Source organism: Podarcis tiliguerta, assembly GCF_965153285.1.
Source record: "Podarcis tiliguerta genome assembly, chromosome: 9".
Lineage (NCBI taxonomy): Eukaryota > Metazoa > Chordata > Lepidosauria > Squamata > Lacertidae > Podarcis > Podarcis tiliguerta.
This window is the reverse complement of record NC_139542.1, coordinates 55,634,706-55,657,714: the sequence shown is the minus strand read 5'-3', so window position 1 is coordinate 55,657,714 and position 23,009 is coordinate 55,634,706. Positions and strand designations below refer to the sequence as shown.

Here is a 23,009-nt window from a genome sequence, read left to right as displayed (position 1 = left end):
ACAAGAAATGTTCTTCCCCAATATCCATGAGCAGCAAGTTTCCAGAGTACTTTCGACAGTTAAAAGATATGGCGAGTGACAGTCTAATTTAAAGGTTGAGTTACTACTCAACTATACATAAACTCCTAAGGAAAACTCAGTCATATTTGTACTGATACAAAAAGGCATGGCGTACAATAAACTTTTCAACAATTTAAACATCACCTCTAAGTAGCTATTCAAACAAATTCTACTGCGATAGGAAGCAGCACAGCTGACCCTATTTAGAAATTAAAAAATAAATCTTATATTGCACCGTTTCCTGGGGGGAAATCACTCAAATTTAAAATATGATAAAAACCTCTTTAGCATAGGACTGCATCATTCCATCTGCTTCCATTTTCCTTTTGCCTCTTTGCTTTACTGTCAGGCTGTTGTTGTCCAAGTCTTGCATGAGCTTAAAGAAGGCTAATTCATTGAACAAGACTTCAGAAATCTCCACAAGAAGATCCTCCCCACAATCCTTCAATTTTTTACCAGCAAATTTTGCCAGTGAATCCTGCCAAAAAAAGAAAAAACATTTCAGCACGTTTACAGGTCACTCACCATCCCCCTAAAAAATAATAATCAGGGAGGCATATACAGGGTTATTCAACTTTAACCTCACAACCACTATATATTGTACACCAATATATGTGTACTAGATTCCAGGATTTCCAGGGTTACCCAGGGTGGAATGAGGAACAGCAGAGACTCTGGTGTCCTTATGATATATGGTTTAGTTACACATATATACAACCTGAACCTACAGTGGAGGGTCTCCCAGCAGTAACACCCCCAGGTCTTGCTTCTCCCATGGATCCCAGCAGAAATAAAGCATGATTATCTCCCTAGCCTGCTTCCTTTTAGCTTCTGCTTCTCAGACAAAACTATGGCCTTTGTCTTTCTAACGGACAGTTGACTTGCAACACTATTAAGGGTAAGTCAGCTGAATCGCATTCCAACATTATAACAAGAAATCAGAAAGGAGGGAAGTGCTATGTTAATCTTGTTTTGTGAACTCCGGGTATAGGGTGGTATATACATTTAATTAATAATAATAATAATAATAATAATAATAATAATAATAATAATAATAATATATAAAAAAATAAAAATGTATAGTTAGATAATGGTTCCAGTGATTGTTTTTGAAACTTGGCAATGTTGGAGAGGAAGGTGATCCATGCCACACTGATTAGCTTGAACTAACTTAGTCTTCTCCTACACTGCCAAGATTCAAAATCAATCAGAGGAGCAGAGGAGGCTTCCTGCTTCTGGTGGTGAGAAATGGCTGACTCCCACACGATCGGACCTCAGCTGTGCCGGTAATTCAGGGTCGATATGGGGGTAATTAGCCCTGGCAGACTCCCCAGGGTGGGGGAGGACTGTCTCGTAGACCCACAGATCGTCCAAGATTGTCAGCTGGCATAAAGGTGCAAGCGGCAGGATGCTGGGTCCCAGAGCACGGCACGGCTGGCACTCTCGGAAGTCAGTCTCACAAGCTGGAAATATCGGTTTGATAAAATACAGTGGTACCTCAGGTTAAGTAGTTAATTCGTTCCAGAGGTCCGTTCTTAACCCAAAACTGTTCTTAACCTGAAGCACCACATTAGCTAATGGGGCCTCCTCCAGCTGCTGCGCTGCCGGAGCATGATTTCTGTTCTCATCCTGATGCAAAGGTGCTATTTCTGGGTTAGCGGAGTCTGTAACCTGAAGCGTATGTAACCTGAAGCGTATGTAACCCGAGGTACCACTGTAATTAGATTTGGACAACAAACAAACATAGTCTGGACCGAAGAAGACTGAGAAAAAATCTGCAGAATTCCACAGTCCCTGGTGTTTAAGCTTGGACTTAAAATATGAGAACAAGAAGAAGGCAGATATGAAAATATTGGAGATATACTTCAGAGGTCCAGACTATGGGAAGCCCGGAAAAAATTAATACTTAATAATTTGGATGTTTGTTATTTTATTTTATTATTTTTAATTGGATTTGTTAATTGGATGTTTTTATTGGAAAACTAATAAAACTGATTTTTTTTAAAAAGATTCAAAATTAATCAGTGGAACCATTTTCTAACTATACACATCTAACTGAGCTACACACACATTTCTTGTTATAACAGCAGTATGTGATTCACCCACCTTACCCTTAACATAGTGCTCTGTAATACTGTAAATGTGTTAGCTTTTGGAAATCCAGTGCCAGCTTTTGGAAATCCAGTGAAGAGGGTACCATTGAACAAATTCTCCTGCATAAGCTTTACTGAAACAAGGGGCTACAAGATAGCATGATGCTTCCTTTGTCAGTTCCCTATTTGAAGCAACATAAAAATAACCCCCCACAAAAGAGTTTTTAAAATGCAACTGCCATATATTAAAAGCAAAGACATACTTGAAATGTTCCAGGAATAAACTGCTACATTTTAACTCTTGCCATTTATTCAGTTAGGTATCTGCTACAGGTTGTATTTTCCAGACTTTAGAACTGAGTTGCTCAAGAATTTAAGGTGCAGCAACTCTTATATTACTTTTCAAAAATCTGTAGCTCAAGCTCTGTGCAGCCAACTGACTCAGTGGCAAAACCGTATTATAGAAGAATATTCACACCAAAATGGTAAGCCAAACTAAACACATCAAAGCTTTCTCATAATTATAGTGATTGTGGAAATGAAGCTTAAAGGTGGTTAATTAAAGGAAAACACATATACGAACCTGCAAAATGCTACGAAGTTGCTTATGAAAGATCTTCACAAATTCTTTGCTTTCATCGTTTTGTTGAGTAAGGGTTAAGACCATACGCCTTACTGAGGTCAAGAGCTGAGAAGAACATACTTCATCCATGTGTTCCTGGCAAGAGTTGAAAAGCAGATCATTCTTAATGAAAACATATACAAAGACAAATATCCTTCTTTGAGAGGTCTTATTTTTCTTCACAGAAAAGGTGAGTGACATGAATGGCAAGTATGTCAACTGATTTCCCAGAACCGCAATGCAGAAATTTGCTTACAGCTAAGGGACTGTAAGGCAGCTTACCAGTACATGCATGATAAAGAGTTCAGAGCATGTAAATAAAATATTAACTGTTCTATCACCAAACTCTGCACAAAGGCAGGACTACAGCTATTCAAAACTCTGCACTCGTTGGAAGAAAACTTTTATTGTTGGAGAAGAGAACAAGGTAAAGGCCTCTGATTCTACCGATCAAGTCAAAAGGAAAAACCTATAGCTTTCTGTAAAGATGGCTTCAGAGAGAGCTCTGTTTACTGATATAATTTTGATTACCCTCAGAAATGGGATAACCTCTTTCATAATAGCTTTGATTTGCCGGTCAAGCTGCTGGGTATCTATTCGAGGACAAGGAACAGCAGGCGCTTCAGTAGACTGTGCTGCACAATGGCTTTCAGCTGTATCTGAACCTTTAAAGAGAGAAAAATATATATTCAAATCAATGTTCTTTTCATAAAGCTGCCGTTTCAATACAGGTCACAAACTCTGGCACTTTGATTATATAAAGACTACAAATTTATGCCAAATGAGCTGAACACTGACATTCTACAGGGACTGCTCCCTGCTAAGGATGGACAGGATTGCAGCCTGAATCACAGAGTCTTAAAAGTGCCATGAATTTCCAGACCTATGGGAAAAGATTATTCCCTTCCCACAGCTTATTCACTTCTACATCTTTTATTCCAGGATGTGAACTACAGTAGAAGGATATTAAGTGGACCACGAATTGGGAGACAAAGGTTTAAAGCAGTGTTACCTTGGGTCACATACTGTCTCTCAGACTAAGCTACATCACAGGGTTGATGTAAGGATACCATGAGGAATAGGAGACTTTATGAAAGCCACCATGAGCAACTTGGGGGAAAGGTGGACTGGATAAAAATATAATAAAAATTAAGCCTCCCTTCAGCCTGTCTCTGATTTTAAATGGGGGGGGGGGGGAGGTTTGGAATCATGAAAAAACCTCAATGTTTAAGAAAAAAATGAATCCACAGACCACACTACAATTTGAGCCAAACAACAAAAAGCACCAGCTCCTTAAAGACTAATACATCTTTATGGCATAATCGTTGGGGGATAAAGTTCACTTCATCAGATGCATCATTCTTAATCCACAAAGGCTTATGGAAGAATACAACTGCAAGCATCAAAGTGCTACTTGACTATTGTTTCATTTCTGCTGTGAGCCATGGCTAGTTGGCAACCCCTCTGATTGAAAACAAGGATGCTGAGACTGCCCATCAAGGAAACCCTGCTAGGCCAATACTGAGATTTAATAACAACAGATTGGAATAGGAACCTCCCATGTAGGGCTGCTTAGAAGGGAAGTCCGATCAGTCACATGGTTTTTCTGTTTAGAGAAACACACTAGGGACCTCTGTGCCACAGCTATACTTTTGGATTAGGATGTACTGCAGGGGCCTGGCTGGCAGAAATGTTTGCAGAACTCCTCTGAGTTTAAGTAGCAATATGTATGTGGAACAAGAAAGAGTGTGTGTGCTTTGAGATTTGGAAGGGGTGTGTGTGTTAAAAATTGCTGGACGTTCTCTTCGCAAGGGATGTGCCCCAGTAGCCTTGGCGGACCAGCCTCTAGGGAGCTTGAGCATATTATCATACTACACAAAATGCTTATAAACCACTGTCAAACATTTATATGCCCAGCGAACAGTGTTAAGCTACTTGAGGCAGCTCCATTTCTCTGCACGGAGACTGCCTGGTAGGATTGTGTTTGTTCTTTCAAAAAAGTGCAGGACAAAACTGTGATAAATGAATAAACAAAGGCAAAAACGTACCTTCCAATTTAGAAGCAGAAGCATTATGGGGATTACTACAGCATCCATCCTCAGAGTCAACGTTACTTTCAACTGCCATTTTCTTTCGTCCATATTCTCTCATCCGAGCCAGTGCCTGATCTAAATGAATCACAGTGTTGCCTGTATTTTGGCAACAAAACCTTTTACAATATGTATTTAAGTTTTTGGAAATCAAACATTATTATGTGTAGATTAAATATAAAAACTGCAAGAAGAAAGCACCGTTATTTTTATGTGTAAGAAGTGCCTCAGTGAAGGACTGATTCACAGAAAACAGTTGCGGCAATTTAACAAGGTACTTGAGTTACTGCTGTATATTGTTCAACTGCTACGTTTATGCTTACCCAGCTCATCAGTAGCAAAGGGTTCAAAATTTGAAGAAGTAGACATAGTGCTGCCATTGTCTGCATCGTGTTGTTCACATTCTCTACAGGCTCCTTCATCAAAGTTCTTCTCAAATGTCTCCTTCAAAATATGGAAACAACAAGTTGGCAATTGTTCTTCTACAAATAACTAACCACTCTCAAATGCTCATGTTTTCATAAATTGTCACCCAGGATCTTAAATTAAGAATTCAGATCACCTTGAAGTGTTTGCATCAGGGGCTAATTCTTGGGCTAAAAAATTCATGTACATGGTTTAAAGCTTAATTAGAAAAAAAAAGGGGGGGGGTTAATTGATAAATTCTTCTGAGTATGTTCACCAAATAAAGGGCTCATCCTTCCAAGCTAGAAAACATGTTGCAGGTGTTACCTGTTGTCAATTTCTATAAGTAGTTCCTTAGACAGTAATCGTTTACACTTAAAAAATGACCCTCAACTGACAAAAAGGTGAATTTGAAATATGCAACTGCAGACCTAACTTAAGTCCTCTTAAAGCGGATCAGTATAAAGATCTTCAGCTAGTTGAACCTCCAAAGAACAAAGTCATTTTTAAAAATAAAAAACCCCACCACTTGACAGTTTGAGAACAACAACTTGTTCTTAACACAACACAACAGAGATAACATTTTTGTGAATTATGTTGAATGAGGAGTAATAGGAAACAAAAGGAGAAGAAGAGAAAGCTGAGGAATATTTGCTTTTATTTTAAAGGAAAACTCAGGGGAAAATAAATGGAGTAAAAAGTGAGTAAAAGCAGTCATGAGAAAGGATAAAAGCTGGAAGAAATCAACTGTCCATGGGGCAAGGTAGGGGAAAAACTGGAGATGGGAGTCATGGAAGTTAATGACTAGTATGGTACAGTTGGTCCTGCCTGCCCTAGATAGAGATAGACTGTTAATCTGTTGTTGCCTTGCCCACCTGGGGAAAGGCCAAGCCCAGGCCACATCCCTTGAAAGTAATTCCCACTGTTCAATGTGGCATATTCCCTAAAATGCATGTTTAGGACTGCAGCCTTAGCAAAGTACACAGAGCTCAGAATTAAGAGATCATACAAAAGGACTATGATAAGGTTGAAAAATGCTATGTGGAAAGACATTGAACTGGCCAGAGATCACCTCTCCTCCAGGAAAGACCAACTGTCAAAAAAAAAAAATATTTAGGGGACATAATCACTTTACACAATTGCTTAAAAGAAACAAGCTTTCTCTCTTACTTTTGCACAATTCCCATTTGAAGCTGTATCATAATAAATATTTTCACATCAAAGTCTAATGGCTCAAATCCATACATATTTTATTATCAAATGTATTTATGCCGAAATCTAAAACCCATTTTAAAAAGGTTGGATTTTATATTAAAATACCCAGACAAAGTTTTCAAAACCCTTACGTCATCAGTCGTTGCAAGGCTTTCACTGGGAGTAAGTTCTGAATTTGATCCTGCCCAACCTGCAGAGTTCAGTGGTTTGGGACACTCTCCTTTTGCATTTTCTTCAGATGCATGTCTGGTCACTATATCCTATACAATGCAACACTTTCGTTAATGATTGCATTAAGAAAATGTATGCTTAACAAAGCAAGTCCAAAAATCATGGTTTTATTAAGGTACCTGTAAAGCATACAATGCTCTTTGTCTCAAATAGTCTGAATTGAGCATCTGGAGCTCATGAAAAAGCTCAATCAGAAAATGAGGGCGAGATTCATTTTGAGATATCAAAGTGGCTACTTCAGAGTAAATGGTGTCTCGCAAAGCTTCGAACATAGAAAGATCACTGCCTGTTTCTGCAGAAAGAAAAAGAATGAATTAAGTACCATTATTATTCTCCATTGACATTTCTCTCCTGTTACAGCATGCAAGTTTTGAGAAGGACATGCCTTATGGATGGGATGCAACTCCTCCATGAGTGGATGGAAAGTGGTTTTGCTCATGCAAGGAGTGGTATTTTCTTCTAGCAGCAGATCCTTGTGCCTTAACTGCTTTTAAAGAGCCTCCCAATATTGGAAGGGGCTGCAGCGGAAAAGACCCTGGGCACAAGGGAGTACTGCACACAATAGTTACAGTCCTTGTCATTGTGTACTTCTTTTACAGGTGCAAATGAACTGCTGCATATTGTATTTTATAGAGCTAAACAAGTATCTACTGAATGTTTGCCCTGCGAAAGGGAACTAAATACAACAAAACGTAATTGACATAATAATTAAGACAATGCATTGCAACAATGAATTCACTTGAAACCCCACACAATTACTGTCACACTGCTACAAGCTATATTTGGTGACAATGTGTTCACTGAAGTTCGGTTTTAGATCTATTTTGTTTTCAAATGCATCCTAAGCATAGTTGATGTAGCACACCTTGCTGTTGGGTCATTAGTTAAGTGTAAGTCAAGGATGACTTTTCAAAACATCAGCTGTGTTAGTGTAACACTCATGGTCACAGGATACTTTAAAAGTATGGCTGGGATCCAAAACAACTCTTGGACCTCATGCAGCTAGTTGTGAGGTTCTTTGGATTCTGGCCTAACAAATCTATCTTGTTTCGCTGTCCACTTCATGCACCTAATGAAGCTATTGCAGCTCATGCCAAAATACACTTGGTATCAGATGACCCTTGTATTTGCTGCTCAAGTAGTTGAACACATTTAAGTATAGTAAAATCCAATTTTGAGTTTCAGCAACCACAATGTACTATTTACTTTTGGGCAAAAGTAAACATATAGAACTTAGGGAGCTGAATATACCAAGTCAAATCATTAGTCCTTCCAGCTCAGTATTTTCCAGCCCTAACTGGAACGCCAAGGATTGAACCTGGGACCTTTAAGATGCAAAGCACATGCTCTACCACTGAGCTATAGATCTTTTGGCTTAGGGTTAAGGGTGAGAAATAAATATCAGTCTTTTATCTAAAAGGACAGGTGGCATTTCACACCCCTTTTCTACTTCTTCCCAACTAGCAAATTCTCTTATTTGAGACCAATGGGCACTGCCAGCTCTGATCTAACAGCAGGGCACATCTTTGAAATGTTCACCTCAGCATAAATGGTGAGACAGCTGGATTTTCAAGACCTCACCTACTCACATGAGAGATTAAGCGTCTACAGTAGACATAGCAATACTTTCATTTTCCTAGAAGAAACCAAGTGTTGCTACCTGTCCATGCTTTATGGTCCAACAGCAGCTCAAACAGCAGATTGTAGAAATATTTTCATGTACTGTACCTCAACTATCTCAAAACATGAACAGGTACTTCTGGATCCACTGGTGGTGCAGAGAGCCCCTTCCTGAAGAGGGATAGCTAACTTCTGCTGTCTATACTCTTAAGATGGTGGGAAGAGGTGGCCTTCATTATATATCTTTAGGCTCCAGGCAAAATTGTGTCTTTTCAACCAGGCCTTTAGCTGATTAATATGTTCTTTTAAATGTGGGGGTTATTGGTTTGTTTTTATTCTTGTTTTTGCTTTATGTATTCCTGTGTTTTATATTTATGTTGTGAACCACCCTGGGATCTTCGGATGAAGGCTCGTATACAAATTATAAATAAATAAATAAATAAATAAGATTTAGGAATACAATCTGCTTAGTTTCAACCGTAAGAGATACCAGGGCAAAACTTTGCCCGAAAGTCGTATCCTCTGACACAGAAGTCCTTAATTTTAGGATAGCCAATATGGTGTCCCCCAACTCCCATCAGCCCCTTCTAGCATGACCAGAAATGATGCCAACTGTATTCCCAAACATTTGGAGGGCACTATGCTGAATACCTCTGCCTTAACTGGTTGTTGAGGGTTGGCTATGACTTTCAGTAATAATAAAGTACCTAATCAGGAAAGCAAGTAGACAAAAAAAAAAAAAATGTATCATTTGGATTAGTGCACCTTTTGCTAATTCAATAAGCAAGCTACTTGTTAGTTAGGACAAGAGACCAGAAAATCAAGGTAAGGTAAGTTTGGAAGCTAAGCAGCAAGTGCATTACCTGGTGCTTCTATGCATGCATTTCTGTTAGACTGCTGCAGTATTCTCCTAGCATGTGCTGCAGGAAAGGGGTGGGTGGGAAGGACAGACAGTGATAAACACAAAAATGTGTATCGGAAATAAAAGCAAGGTCTAATGAAATAATGGGAGAAAGGCTATTTAGTGATCCAAATGAACAAAACAAAACAAATCTCCAGAGAACCCATGTCTCTTGGGGGGTGGGGGGGGGGTGGAGTGATTTGAGAAAAGCATATTACCACAAAAATTTCCAAAGGGGGAAAAGAAAAGATCCCAGAAAGAATTTTTCAAGTTTGCGCACTGGATTTCTCGCTCACTCTATGTCCACGTACAGGCGCCTCTCCACTTACGCGGGGGTTACGTTCCCGGGTATCACATGTATACGTGAAATCATGAAAGTGGGGAACACTTTTATCTAAGCCTCCCTGCAAGCCTCATAGTTGGGTGCAAAGGCTTCTGGGATTGCTAGCTGTTTTCCCACTCTTTTTGCGACATTTTAGCACTTTTCCAGTTTAATTCTTTTTATTTATTTCCGGGCGTCACACTTAGATGCGGTCTGCCTCGTGTACGTGGGGACACGCCTGTACGCAGCTTCAATGAGATCATAATTGAAACTCGTTTACTAATAAAAGCAACATGAAAATATGACCATTCAAAAATATGACCCTTCTTGTTTCAAGTCTCAAGAGCACATTGGTCTCCCACGATTTCAAAGAACCCCAAAAGGGGGAGACAGAGAAAAAAAAAGAAACCCATATGCACACACCACGTTGTTAAAAAGGGACACTGGAGGCATTCAGTTGCAATGCTAAAACATGGTTTAGTGCTACAAGAGATGGCCAGCCTCCCCATGCAAGCATGTGCTTCCTCCACTGGCACAACTATGAGGAAGAGACTGGATTCTCCTCCTCCAGCTTTAGATTAATGACAGTTTATAGAATGTCGTCTGAGCTCTAAATTGTGGTTAACCAGAACTAGGATTACTGAAAGGAAACCAGCCTTCATAAACTACAGCTTGTTTCCACTAACCGTAAGATTAACCCGGCTTGCCTGGGTTTGGACTACATGGCAAGCTGTGCTTAATCAGAAATGGAGAAGAGAAAGCTTCTGAATGCCTCCTGGTAGCAGCACAGGACTAGGAGAGGGAAGTGGGAGGCGAGGCTCATTCTTGCAATGCTAAACTATGGCTTCATGTTATTTCTAAATCAGCCCACAGGCAAATCATTAATTGTGCTTAACAAATATGTTTTAACATTTGAATAGAGATGTGTGGGCCTTCTGTTTATGCTCTCTAAGATCCAAAACTGGATTTCAAATATTACCTGCAATCAGCAGTGATCAAATATATACCTGAATGTGTCCCTTTAAAAGTGAAGAAACAACAACACTGAGAGCAGTAGTTTTAGATCTGTTGTTGCTATTTATTTTTACCCAAGCCTCTCTTATTAAGAAGAAAGCAACGGAATCAACGCTTCAATAAAATATTTTTAAAAAACCTAAAGACTAATATAATGGGCTGAATCTAGAGTCTCTTTTCCACAAACCAAAGAGACCATTCAATTCAGTGAAGGAGCTGAGATGCTCCTGCTTTGGGGGAAGAGAAAATACATTTTTGTCCTATTCCGCCTCCTCTCTGCAATTCCTCCACCCTATCCCCCAACACTATTCTACAGGGTCAACCCAACCCTCTGAAGGAGGCTTTCAGGATGTACAATCCATTAAAATATTGCAGGGGAAAATTAACATTAAAGGCTCAGTTCTGTGCATGGTCACTAGAAACTAGATGCCATTATATTTAAATATATTTAGGATTGCAGACAAAAATTCCATGCACGATCTTCAGCATACAATAGTTTCCATCTACACTATACATAGTGTAGTTTAAAAAAACAACAACTAGCAAGTAACAATTATGTGAACGTAATATTTGGGTTACCTGAAAATTTCCATCCCGGTAAGATTCCCAGTTCTTCTTCAAGCATGCAAGTAACCACTGAATTGGTACACTTTAAAATAAAAACTGTTAACTGGTTTTAAGTACCTGAGGACATTTCTGATGATCTACTGTATTTAATTATTTTTTCTAGCTGCTCTCGATTCTTTTTACTGAACACCTTTGCTTGGACAGCTTCTTCCTTCCGAGTTGAGTGCCTGCTTCTGTTGCTCTTGTAAGGCTCGCATGTACTGGAAACACTGGCACTTTCAAAACCTTGAAATAACAAAGATCCAATTTGTACAGCTTGCCCTTTCCATAGCCACCCTGCCCCAAGATTATTGAAAGAAAGATAAATAACCCCGAATTATGGGTGTTTCATATGAACCTACCATTAGATCTCGACCGGTTTTTAAATTGAGAAGCATTCCTCCTCTTATTCTTGGACTTTGGCGTTTTGTCTTTGGAAGCTAGACTGGCCTGTGCAGACGCTTTCCGAGGTTTAAAGGTTTTCGTCACGGTGGTTGGATCCACTGGATCTGGCATACTACTAAAGCTCTCCAGAGATTCTTCATCAAATTCTCTCCTCCTGCTCGTGCCAGCTTGATTTTTGTGATTACCACATCCTGCGTTTTGTACCGGTATTGCAAATCCAGACTTGAGGAACAAATGTTTTTCTTTTCCTCCTTCTTGGTGCCCATTTGACCTAGTTGATCTATTCTCTGTTTCTTCTTCAGGTTGCAACTGACCTCTTAAATAGAGGGGGGAGGGGAATCAGAATCATGGGGTAAGAGGCAAAGTCAGAAGTTTTCCAAGGTAAGAAGTGTATTTCCAGACAACCATTATTTGAAATCTATAACCCATGCTGTTCCAAAGGTGTCCCAACTAATATTTTCTCAGTACTCATGGGAAAGTCTGATCTGGTCTTTGGATACAGGCAAATCATTTCTATTTTTCCTTCTGGAAATGAAATAAGCTGAACTGGTTCAAGAAATATATTGGATCTTTACGAGCTTGAACCAGCAACTAATCAGAGCTTCAATAATAGATTGTTTCTCTAAGCAAAGACAACTGGTTGCTTATGCCCCAAAATCTCATCCAAAATCATGATATTTGATAGGCTGATCTATAAACAAAAAGTGCTTCCAGAGAGATCAGCACAACAAAAAATACAATTCCATAACTAAATCACTCTCATAAGAACAGGTTCTAATTTGAGCCCGAATAAAAAGTGTGGCTCACAAACAAAAGTTCAATTTAAGCTTCAAGTACCTTGGTTTTTCTACTCCACCAGTAGAATTACTTTCAAAAGGTTTTGGAAATGCCATGTAGTCCATTTTCCCAGTGGTGTTAGGCTCTATGGGTTGCTGCTGATGTTCACTGTTCTGAGCTGTACAGTTGTGTGGAAAATCCCCCAAACCAGATGGAAACATTGGGCCAAAGTTTATACCTGTGAAAAGAAATCACATTAGAAACATCACTCCTTCTACAAATCAAAAGTTTATATTATAAAATACAAAGAAAGATGTATGATAGACCATAAAAATGCTATCAAGTTTGTATCCAATCTTTTCCCATAATTTAAGTTAAAAAAACACGATTCCAACAAAATAACAAAGGGTGTGCACTGACTAGGGAAGAAACCGTAACAACTTCTATACTATATTTACTGAAAACTATTCCTGATTTGAGTCACATTATGGCAGAGGCAACAAAACCACTGTATATATTAAGTAAAAGTATTCATTGTTCTAAATAAACATTGCCTTTCACCAAAAGCATTACTTTATAGATGTGTTTAAGATCTATGGTAACTGTTGCCATATCTAGATGAGGACTAGCAAATTATAACTGGTTTATATTTAATCCTTGGGTGTTTTAATCCTTGTATTTACCTACAACTATCAGAGAGTAATGGCTTCACATTATTATTTAGGAAATAGAGTAACTCAAATGAACTCAATTTTATTATATACAGATGACGTCTAAAATATACAATGAAATAAATGCATATTATTATGATACATCCATGTATGCTATTGCTTATCTAGCCTACTGTGAAAGAAGGACTTTAAAACTTTTTTCCTTCTGAGGAAAAGTTTTGAGGAAAGCATGTTAGGAAGACGGACTGAAGAGAGAGCACAACATTTAAGTCATGCTGTGAATAAATGCGCTACAATGAAATTAGTGAGGAAAAATTCATGGAGACTTGGGAGGGTTTGCTTTCAAGGTAAAACAACGTGAAGGCAAGAAATGCTGCTTTGAAGCTCTTATCTTGGGAACAAAGAAGGAAAACACATGGAGATCTGCTGCTAGTAATTTTGTGCAGTTCTGGAAATGCCTACCTGGTGGGTAAGAGGAGAAATTTGTGAACCCAGGCATGCTGAACAGGTTCATTGTTTGGGAAGGAAAACCAAAGGGACAAAACATAGTTGGTGATGGAGGCGGTGGAGCCCTGCTGTCTTTCTCCTTTGTAGTTGTTCTTGTCTGCTGTTGCTCTTGCTGGCGCATTAGATCATTTAACATTTGCTTCAATCTGTGAAATAATGGTATCTGAATTTCAAATACACAGACTAATAAACACTCAAGGACAAATCAGTCTTTGAAGCTAACACTAGTAAGCAGAAATGCATCTGTTTCCAAATTTCAGTCCCTAAGCAATTTCAACAAAGGTTAAAATATGACAGAGCTCTAACATGATCACAGAATTATCAAGACGGACCATTACCGTCTCATTTCTATTGTGCTCATAAAAATAGCACGTAATTTATCTTTGAAATATTGCATAACATGTAACTAACATTGTGTTTCTTGCACTGAGCTTCTGGAGTACTCTTTAATGCGGGAGCGCACACGTAACAGTCTAATATGACAAGTATTTTCTTAAATACAATAAATATAAGACACCATTTTTGTGCATCATTCCAGCCTGTCTTCTCTCAAATGTATGGAACAGACATCTATAAAGTTGAAATGAATACCTTTGAACATTATTTTGTTGCCAAGTCAGTTGAGTATAGCACTGATTTAACTGATGCATTATAAGGTGTACTTGTGGTGAAGCAACGTTACTGGGCAACACACTGTAAGGGCCAGTAAGCAATGTCTGCAACAGGCAGGAGAGAGTCTGCAGAGAAAAAGATGTGAAAATATAGATCCATTAAAATTAATTCTATTTATTACATTTCTACCCTGCCCTTCCTTCCCCAAAGGAGGTGAGTGGGTATAGAATATTAACTTTTCATTAAGCTTCTTTGTCCCATCTTTCCACAATCTTGAGCCAGGATAAAATAACAAACATTCACGCCTTTAAAACGATATACGATAAAACAAAATGCTAATGTTAGTCATTAAAATGTTCTACTGCCCAGACCCTAACCAAAAGTCTTGCAGAACAAGAAGGATTTTATTTCTAAAATCTAGAAGGAAAACACATATTTTTGGGGATCATTCCATTAACTTGCGACTATGCAATGAACCTAATATAACCTTGAAGTTCACTTCAATGGGTCTAAATATTCAATTCTGGAAGCCAGAAGCAGCAGGATCAAGAAAGGATGATATATCTGGAGTTCTTCTGACACATATTCAGAAGAAATGATAAGCTGGAAACCACCCTGTAAATACTGAAAAATGAATCCTTTAAAATTAATGGCAATCTCCCCCTCTCCAAAGTATAATCCCCTTCAGCGGTGGGCTCAATTCTGCCTCATCAACAAGATAGGAAGGACAGAAATGTAGGAAACATCCAGCCTTTTGGATGGGAAAATGCAGAAGAGAAAATTAAAGAAGTCTTTCACATTCTACCTGTTGATCCTGCATTAAAGTCTGACAAATATTGACACTGAATTCAAGCTGTTTCTTTAGCTGGTTAATCTGCTCTTGCCATTGTTCTTTCTCTTCTACATGAGAAAGCTCAGACATCCAGCGATGGTTTTCTTGCCGCCGCATGCTGATATTCTGTTGCTGCCTTGCTTTAGCCAGAGGACGATAGTTTCCATCTGCTGAAAGAGGACGAGGATTCTTCCAGCTGAGAACAATGAGTGTTTCGACAAGGGATTACACATTTCTAAATTGTGCTCTTGGTACAAAGCATTTCATTAAGTAAAAAGCCAGTTACAAGGCCAATGAGAAACAGGCAATTCAGTTCTGAAGGAACACAAGCCTAGTCCAGAGCAAACATGCTTCTTTCCCTTCACATCATGCAGGTAACATAACGTAGTCACCTAATTTGTACAGTGTCCCTTCATCCTCCTTTTGATGAGCAGGAATTTCTTTTATCTGGCTTTGAGATAGAACACAATGCATAATGCCAGGGCTCTGTGTGATAGCAGAACAGAGGCATGTCTCTCCTCTACAACATGAAGCCTCTCACCATTCCAAAAAATGTTTGGAATGGTGCTTAGAAGCTAAACATCAGTAATACTGCACAAATGAACTGTAGGCTGACCAATGAAATCACAGAAAATACTGCACTAGATATCCACACATTCATAGTTTCAGGTTACATAAAACCTTTCAGAGTAAACTTCACAGTATATAAATAAGAAAGAACTAGCATCATAATGCACAGCTTAATAAGCAGCAAAGGGAAAACATTTTCTTGGAGGGAGCAGTTTACAACTTAGCTATCGGTAATGAACACGCAAAACTAACCTCTCCTTATCTTCCTTTGCACAATATGTACTTTGATCTGTGTTATTGGGACACACAGAGTACTCATTGGAACTAGATTCTTGCTCCTCTTCCTCTTCCTCTTCCACTTGACCAAGCCCGTCAGAGATATATGCATCTTCATCACCACCATCTTCATCTTCATCAAATGCACACTGAGTAGACCCTCCCCATGTTGCCATGGTTCTAGCATCAGGTATTAAAAAACAGTCATTCTGCTGCTAAAGTGTAAGGTAAAATTAGATCACTAAAAACTAAGTTGCATGCTGAATAAAAATAGCTAACATGCACGTCTCAAATTAATCTCCTGTTCTAGAAACACAATTATGCCTTTTAGGATTTCTGCACGATTCAAATTAAATTTATGACTTTTGATTTATGTCATTTTTAGATTAATTCCCCACCTTTCAGAATATAAATTTTGTTCCTACTTGCTCCTGCATTTTTAAATTCACAGCTATGTATTTCCAATATAAGGATTTAGATATTTATTTGTTTTTGGCAAGGCCAAATTGTTTATAACCAGACAGTGCCTGCTCAAGTCTCCCGGACTAAAAGCAGCAAGCGTGGCTATTTAACCTGCTTAATCTGGCTAGTCATAACAGTGCTTCAAAATCCACTGTGGGAATGAAGTCTTAAGAGGATTTTTTTAAAAAGTGTGGGTGGAGGAGAGGAGTATATAATTCAGTTCCAAAAATGAACATCCTCAAGAACAGGGCAATTTTTTAGATTGGTACAACAGCTTGCATGCTGCTGGTGAAAAGGTGCACAGACGTGAGGAAGCAGTATTATCATACCAGTGATCAAGTCTACTGGGGTTGGGGAGGAAGAGATAAAAGGGGATCTCTTCCCTTCCTTAAATTGGTTAGCAGAAAGCAATGCTCAGATTCAATATAGGCTATTCTAATTATGCCACATTTAAAAGTAACACATCTAAAAACAATTTTGAAAAGTGATTTATCTTTGCAGTGCATACAACTTAAATATACACCAGATGAGAAAGCAGGGTATTTTACTTTTTCTCTTACTTTTCTGTTCTGCTTTGTTGGGGAGTGCACTGGGTCTCTGATCCATCACTTTTAGTAGATCCAGCGCAAGCAGATGTGGTATCTGCTAGGTCCCTTCTCCGCTGGTGCTCAGCCATTAAGGCTTCAAGCTGCTTTCTTCTCTGTCGCAATTCTTCTCTCAAAATCTCATGTCTGCGCATCTCAGACCAAAGCTGTTTAAAATAAAGTATTAAGAGAAAATATTTCAGTGCAATGTAATTCAAAATATGCTATTGCAGTATTATACACAAGAATATGAAGCACCTCAGTATCGATTGTGGCTGTTTCTTCTGGTTGAGCCACAATCTTGTTGGTTGCGCTGATTTCATTCGCAGCTGGCGCTGAACTATTCCCAGGGCAATTATCCATACCAGATGACAACTAAGAATAAAGTGTTAAAATTACATTATTAGTATTTGAATAAGAAACTTTATCAAGTTATTGAAATCTGCGGCATCACTGGCTTTAGTGATCCAGTCAATTTCATTTTTCAACAAGCCTGCAAGCCACCACAAGACTGATGTCTACAAACTAATGTTCCAAGCTTTTGAACTACTCATCCAGCTATTTACAGACCCATCATCTTTCAAGCACACATCTTTTTCTCACTATTTCTGACCTTTCAGTATATTGGCAATCCTATGCTCAAAACTCATATTTATAACCACAAGGGCTAACACACCCTTCATTTAAATGAATAAAAGCAAGGGTTAATAATCTTGCAGTTGAGATGCCAAGCAGGGTTGCCCTTGGGATTTTATATTTCCCTCTCTCGTGTTAAATCATCATTCTACCTACTTGAAGATCTGGACAAGCCTTCTGCAACACCTGGATCTTTTCTTGGATCTTTATCAGTTTCTTCCTTTCTTCTTGGAGATGTTTCAATTCTCTCTGTTGCTGCTGAAGCTTGGCTTCATAAAATTTCTCTCTACAACAATAAAGCATTCTCATGTTATCATTATCTTCAAAGGAATAAAACTGAAGTGGTTACAGACATCTAACGAGCAATTCCCTACTCCTAACTAATTTGTCAAAAGCAAAAACAGATTAATCTGGAGCATGCACCTAAAATGTATTTTTCTTCTTCTTGGACAATTCTGTATTGGGCAAGGCCTTCCAGTTCCACAGGACTCCCAAGTTAAGAGTGTTATATACCACAAACCAATGGCAAGGACATATGGCCAAGACAGTCCCACCTAAATCAGAAAGGGTATATGAGGCCTTAGCTGAGGAGTTGAGTACCTGTGGCCCTCCAGATGTTACCGGACTCCAACTCCCATCATCCCTTGTTGAGGGTTGGACTCCCAAGAACAGATGGAGGGCCACACACTCCACATTCCTTAATCTCATTCAAAAATGATGTATGGGTAACCAGCCATCATGGGAGGTACAGTGGAACCTCAGTTGTCGAATGCTTCAGAAGCCAAACAATTTGGAACCGAACGCTGAAAACCTGGAAGTGAATGCTTCTATTTTCAAACTTTTTTTGGAAGCCGAATGGCTTCCGAGGCACGTTTTTCATTTTTTTCCATTGACTTTGCAGCCAGCCCTTTCAAATCCTGAACAGTCTTCCGGAATGGATTACGTTTGAAAGCCAAGGTTCCACTGCACACTATCCTGCTACCCTGCCTGCTCACTGGGTTAAAATTCACTTATCCACATGTAAAGAATTATGCCAAATCCTCACTATAACCACCACAGATTCAGAGACCCGAACACCAGGAGTTTGCACGCTTCCTTATTTCCTTGCTTGTTTCTGCTTTGATGGTCAGCAGAAGTCATTTTTAGGAAGACCAGGCAGGGAAAACTCTCACATGATATATAATCCCCTCAAATTCAGTCAGTAAATCTGCCCCATCATTAACTTTAATGCATGTGAAAGAGACTGTACCTTGCTTTTTCATTCAGAACTACACCTTTCTGGGACTTGTTTGCACTGGTTCGAATATTGTTTGGTTGCTGCTGCGCTTTTTCCTCTTCAGCCACAAAGAACTGATCCATGTTACCCTGTCCTGAAGCCTCTGGTTCCACTTCATCGTCCTAAAATAGAAACAGTGTCTTCAGCTATGACCTCACTGAGCCTTCCACCTTTCCTTTCCATTCTCTCTCTCTCTCTCTCTCTCTCTTTTGCGCCATCCAAAGCAGTTTTGTTGTCAGGTGCAGTCAAAATCCCATTGATTAAGCATGTTTTCAACACTTTCCTGCTGAAATCAATACAACTGAAAATGCTTTAATTTGACTGGAAGATGTCCCAAATAAACCTTCAGAATTGCTTGCTATTGGGTTCCCTCTTTTTCATGATACTAAAAATATGTCAACTTTTGAGACCATCTGTAATCGAGAGCTGGAAATATAATTTTTATTTAATACCTTCAGATACTGAAAAAAAGTTTTCAGGTTTCTGCAGCTTAAAAGCATGTCATCATTTACTGATGAAGCCGGATTACAGTACAAAAAACAACAACAATGAATAATCGCACACAATATTGGGCCAGATTAAACTACGCAGTTGATGGCAGAACCCAGCTCAAGGATTCCCACTAGCACAGCGGGGCTTCCCCCATCCCCCCAAACCCACTCTTGCAGGTTGGGAGAACCCCTCAAAACAGCACATGGGGAGAAGGAAGGGGAAAGTGTTCCATCACTCAAGCAGAAATGCTAGGGCTGATGGAGCGAGCTCCTTAGCCTTACTTTTAATTCTACCCATTGCTTTAAGTTAAGTTAGCACACTGGCAAGGAACTTATTAAATGAAAACAGACCTGTACCATAGCAACAAGGTTTTGCAGTTGTCGAAGTTTCTGTTTTGCTGCTATAAGCCTGTTGATCTTTTGCTCAAATTCCGCATCAGCAGGAGCCTCCTCAGCTATGCTGGTTCTGCGGCTGGATAGGGAAGCTTCACTGGCTCGATCAACTTCAGCATCAACTTCATCTTCACCTTGTGGAATATCAGCACCACCATCTTCTCTATTATAATGGCAATCTGAAAGAACACACTAGGAACTGAAATCACTTATAATCAGGACAAAATTTACAGATGGACTTACAAAATTTACAGATGGACTTACAAAATTTACAGATGGAAAGCACTGCCTTAAGTGAGTGGCTCTCCATTCTTACACATATCTTCTAAAAACAGTGTAAGTGTTCTGCTTCAGAAATAATCTTTACCCATACACAAATCTAGAGAGTAAATTGATTAATCCCCATGTGATTAATAAATTAAGAAGACTTGAATACTGCCACACATTACATTCTCTGCAAAATGTATTATTTTGAAACGTACCTAAAGTTGAGGGCATATTCAGCATCCTTATATTAGCAGATCGGTTGTTTATTTCACAAGATGTATTAAGATGCCTTCCATTTCTGTTATTAGTTCCACACTGCAAATTGCTATTAGTATTGCAATTCATTTCTCCCCAGTTAGTGGTGCCCTGTGGATTTCTAGAGGAGGAAACCAAATTAAGCATCATTTAAATTTTAAGCACCCTTAGGATTTTTACAAGCTCCAAGACAGAATCGATAGATGGCGCTAGAAAACAATTATGATCCTCTAAAATCTTTATTTTACCAGTCTTTCTTTGCCCTTCACCTTTGATTTGGTACTTATGAAACTCATTCTGTTCCTAGTACTAGATTTTACCACAGCAAAAATAAGTAACTGACCTAACTAAAACTCTGTTCTTAAAAATATCATATCAAAAATGAACTGAACATACCAATTACAGCAATACAATCATTCAACAACAATGGATAAAAATCCTTAAAATTTTTGTGCTTGCATTAAATTTCAAAAAACAGAAGTCTATATTTTTAGCCATCTATATTTTATCTGTAAGCTGCCTTGAGTCCCAGTCTGGGGAAATGATGGAATACAAATAAATATTGTGCTAATACTATAATAATAGTGGGTTCTTTGTCTTGTTTTTGAAATAATTTATCTAATGGAAAAAGTGCATCACCTTAACAAGCCCAGTTTCCCAAATCCCAAGCATACAAAAGTTGGGAGAATTGAGTTATGGGAGCGGGGGGGGGGGGGGGACACCAGAAGAGAAGTAAAAGAAGAAAAATAACATATGTACACCCTACATTTCACTGCAGGAGAAAAAGCAGGAGAAAATTAAGTTTGCACTGCTGCTTTCCCCATTTCTCATAAATACCAGGTCAGACTTTAGGTATTTCGGACAAGATCAATAATTATAGCAAACTTATGTTTAAGATTATTTCTTATCATTATAGCAGCAGCACTTCAGGAGGCAACAGCCACAGCAACCAACCTACCTAATATTGGTAACTGGCTGTGGATTCTCATGTTCTGAATCACACTCTGAATCTTCCGTCTCCTCTTCCTCTTTAGTGTTTTCATTTACAGCATCTGTCATCATATCAGATGTCTGCTCATAGTAGTGGACTAATTCACGCAATTCATTTAGTCTCTTTCGAACTTCATTCAACTTCCTACAAAGGAAAGAGGTCCAACTGTCAGCTTGCTTTGAACAGTGGTATGGGGCCAACTTGAGATTCATATTTATTCTTTTCTTACATCAAGGAAAGTGCAGCCCTGGGATGACTGAAGTTGGCAGTTACCTGCGGAAAATCTAGTTCTGGACAAAGCAGGAGGTTTCTCTTGATATGAACTGGGAAAATTGTGTGTGCGTGCGTATAGCCACAAAAATAATATTATAAATTAGGAGGATGGGAGAAAGAGAAGATGGGAACTTCTGATTACTTTGACTAGGTATAAGCTAGCTAGTTGACAAGACTAGGAGTTTTATGACACAAGAGTAGCTAAACGACACCATGCCAGACATCTGAGTAGTTACTTTGAAATCTGGCCATCAAGCAGCATTCATTTAGGTGTTCAAATCACTTCACATACATTATATTGTTTTAATTCTGACAACACTATAAAAAGGTAGGTCAGTATTTTCTATAAACTGTAGATGGGGTACTGTGGCTGAGAGAGCAGCACACTCAAGGCCATCTATTGAGATCTTGGAACAGCTGAGATCTGAACCATACTTCCTGATTTGTAACTCCCCTACCATCTCTCATACCGTTGTCAATACTTTGCTTTTCAGAGCCTAGTTTAACATATGATTTCGACCATCCTGAAAAGAGCACATTACAGATAATAATGCACGGGCAAGTTATTGCTAGAATTGTGTGTATCCACAAGGTATAGAAGCTAAGTTTATTTCGTCAAAAAATTAAACCAGAATGTACACGGACAATTGAATGTTCAGTACCCAAGTTAACATCACGCACCAAAGTTGGCTTTTATCTGCAATCGGTTTGAACACCCAACTAAATTGTTATCTATTGCAGAGCAGTCTCTCTCAAAACAAGTGTTAGGAAGAACTTGTGTCTTAAAAGCCCCTCCTTATATCGTACATATGCTCTCAAATATCTACCATGGGTAACTGCCTTCATAAAAAGGTAAAGGTAAAGGTACCCCTGCCCATACGGGCCAGTCTTGACAGACTCTAGGGTTGTGCGCCCATCTCACTTAAGAGGCCGGGGGCCAGCGCTGTCCGGAGACACTTCCGGGTCACGTGGCCAGCGTGACAAAGCCGCATCTGGCGAGCCAGCGCAGCACACGGAAACGCCGTTTACCTTCCCGCCAGTAAGCGGTCCCTATTTATCTACTTGCACCCGGGGATGCTTTCGAACTGCTAGGTTGGCAGGTGCTGGGACTGAGCAACGGGAGCGCACCCCACCGCGGGGATTCGAACCGCCGACCTTTCAATCGGCAAGCCCTAGGTGCTGAGGCTTTTACCCACAGCACCACCTGCGTCCCCAACTGCTTCATAAACCAAACTAATAAAACAAACTGTTTATCCAAAAATTTAGAATATATTACTGTAGCTTTTCTGTTGGATTTAAGTTGTCGTCCTCTTCGCTGTCATTCTGTGAGGTGACAGAATCTGGATGATAGGCAGCAGATGATGCTAAGCTGTTAGATTCTTCATTGACAGCAGCTGCTATTCCTACAGGTGCAGAGGCTACTGAAGCTGTACTTCTTTGATCAACACTTCTCTGAGGAGACCCTGAAGCCGGCAAGACTGCAAATTAGATGACACTAGATTTCATCTTGTTTTATGCAAAAACCTCTGAAGGACTATTTCTATCATAATTA

At 39.2% G+C, this 23,009-nt stretch overlaps 1 protein-coding gene and 1 long non-coding RNA gene across 51 annotated transcripts in view; one reads left to right on the top strand and one right to left on the bottom strand.

The window, feature by feature from the left end:
• PCM1 (pericentriolar material 1) overlaps positions 1-23,009 on the bottom strand; it is a 46,801-nt gene that overhangs the window by 7,367 nt on the left and 16,425 nt on the right. For 14 of the 50 annotated variants that reach the window (XM_083457821.1, XM_083457777.1, XM_083457790.1 and 11 more), the window contains 22 exons: positions 22,734-22,935; positions 21,152-21,328; positions 20,154-20,314; positions 19,630-19,850; positions 18,761-18,909; positions 17,668-17,797; positions 17,134-17,250; positions 16,852-17,042; positions 15,806-16,009; positions 14,957-15,179; positions 14,131-14,276; positions 13,495-13,685; positions 12,422-12,599; positions 11,542-11,900; positions 11,258-11,425; positions 6,836-7,008; positions 6,617-6,745; positions 5,189-5,309; positions 4,824-4,964; positions 3,307-3,440; positions 2,737-2,871; positions 341-538 (listed from right to left, as the gene is read on the bottom strand). In XM_083457821.1, the coding sequence (XP_083313947.1) occupies positions 341-538; positions 2,737-2,871; positions 3,307-3,440; positions 4,824-4,964; positions 5,189-5,309; positions 6,617-6,745; positions 6,836-7,008; positions 11,258-11,425; positions 11,542-11,900; positions 12,422-12,599; positions 13,495-13,685; positions 14,131-14,276; positions 14,957-15,179; positions 15,806-16,009; positions 16,852-17,042; positions 17,134-17,250; positions 17,668-17,797; positions 18,761-18,909; positions 19,630-19,850; positions 20,154-20,314; positions 21,152-21,328; positions 22,734-22,935 (3,848 nt within the window). Of the gene's footprint in view, positions 1-340; positions 539-2,736; positions 2,872-3,306; positions 3,441-4,823; positions 4,965-5,188; positions 5,310-6,616; positions 6,746-6,835; positions 7,009-9,199; positions 9,257-11,257; positions 11,426-11,541; positions 11,901-12,421; positions 12,600-13,494; positions 13,686-14,130; positions 14,277-14,956; positions 15,180-15,805; positions 16,010-16,851; positions 17,043-17,133; positions 17,251-17,667; positions 17,798-18,760; positions 18,910-19,629; positions 19,851-20,153; positions 20,315-21,151; positions 21,329-22,733; positions 22,936-23,009 lie in introns of all 50 variants that reach the window. The other 36 variants (XM_083457775.1, XM_083457778.1, XM_083457793.1 and 33 more) reach the window with 3 other exon arrangements.
• Positions 1,169-23,009, top strand: part of LOC310657386 — a 73,699-nt gene continuing 51,858 nt past the window's right edge. The window contains exon 1 of the long non-coding RNA XR_014501731.1: positions 1,169-1,776. This is a non-coding gene — a long non-coding RNA (uncharacterized lncRNA). The remainder of the gene's footprint in view (positions 1,777-23,009) is intronic.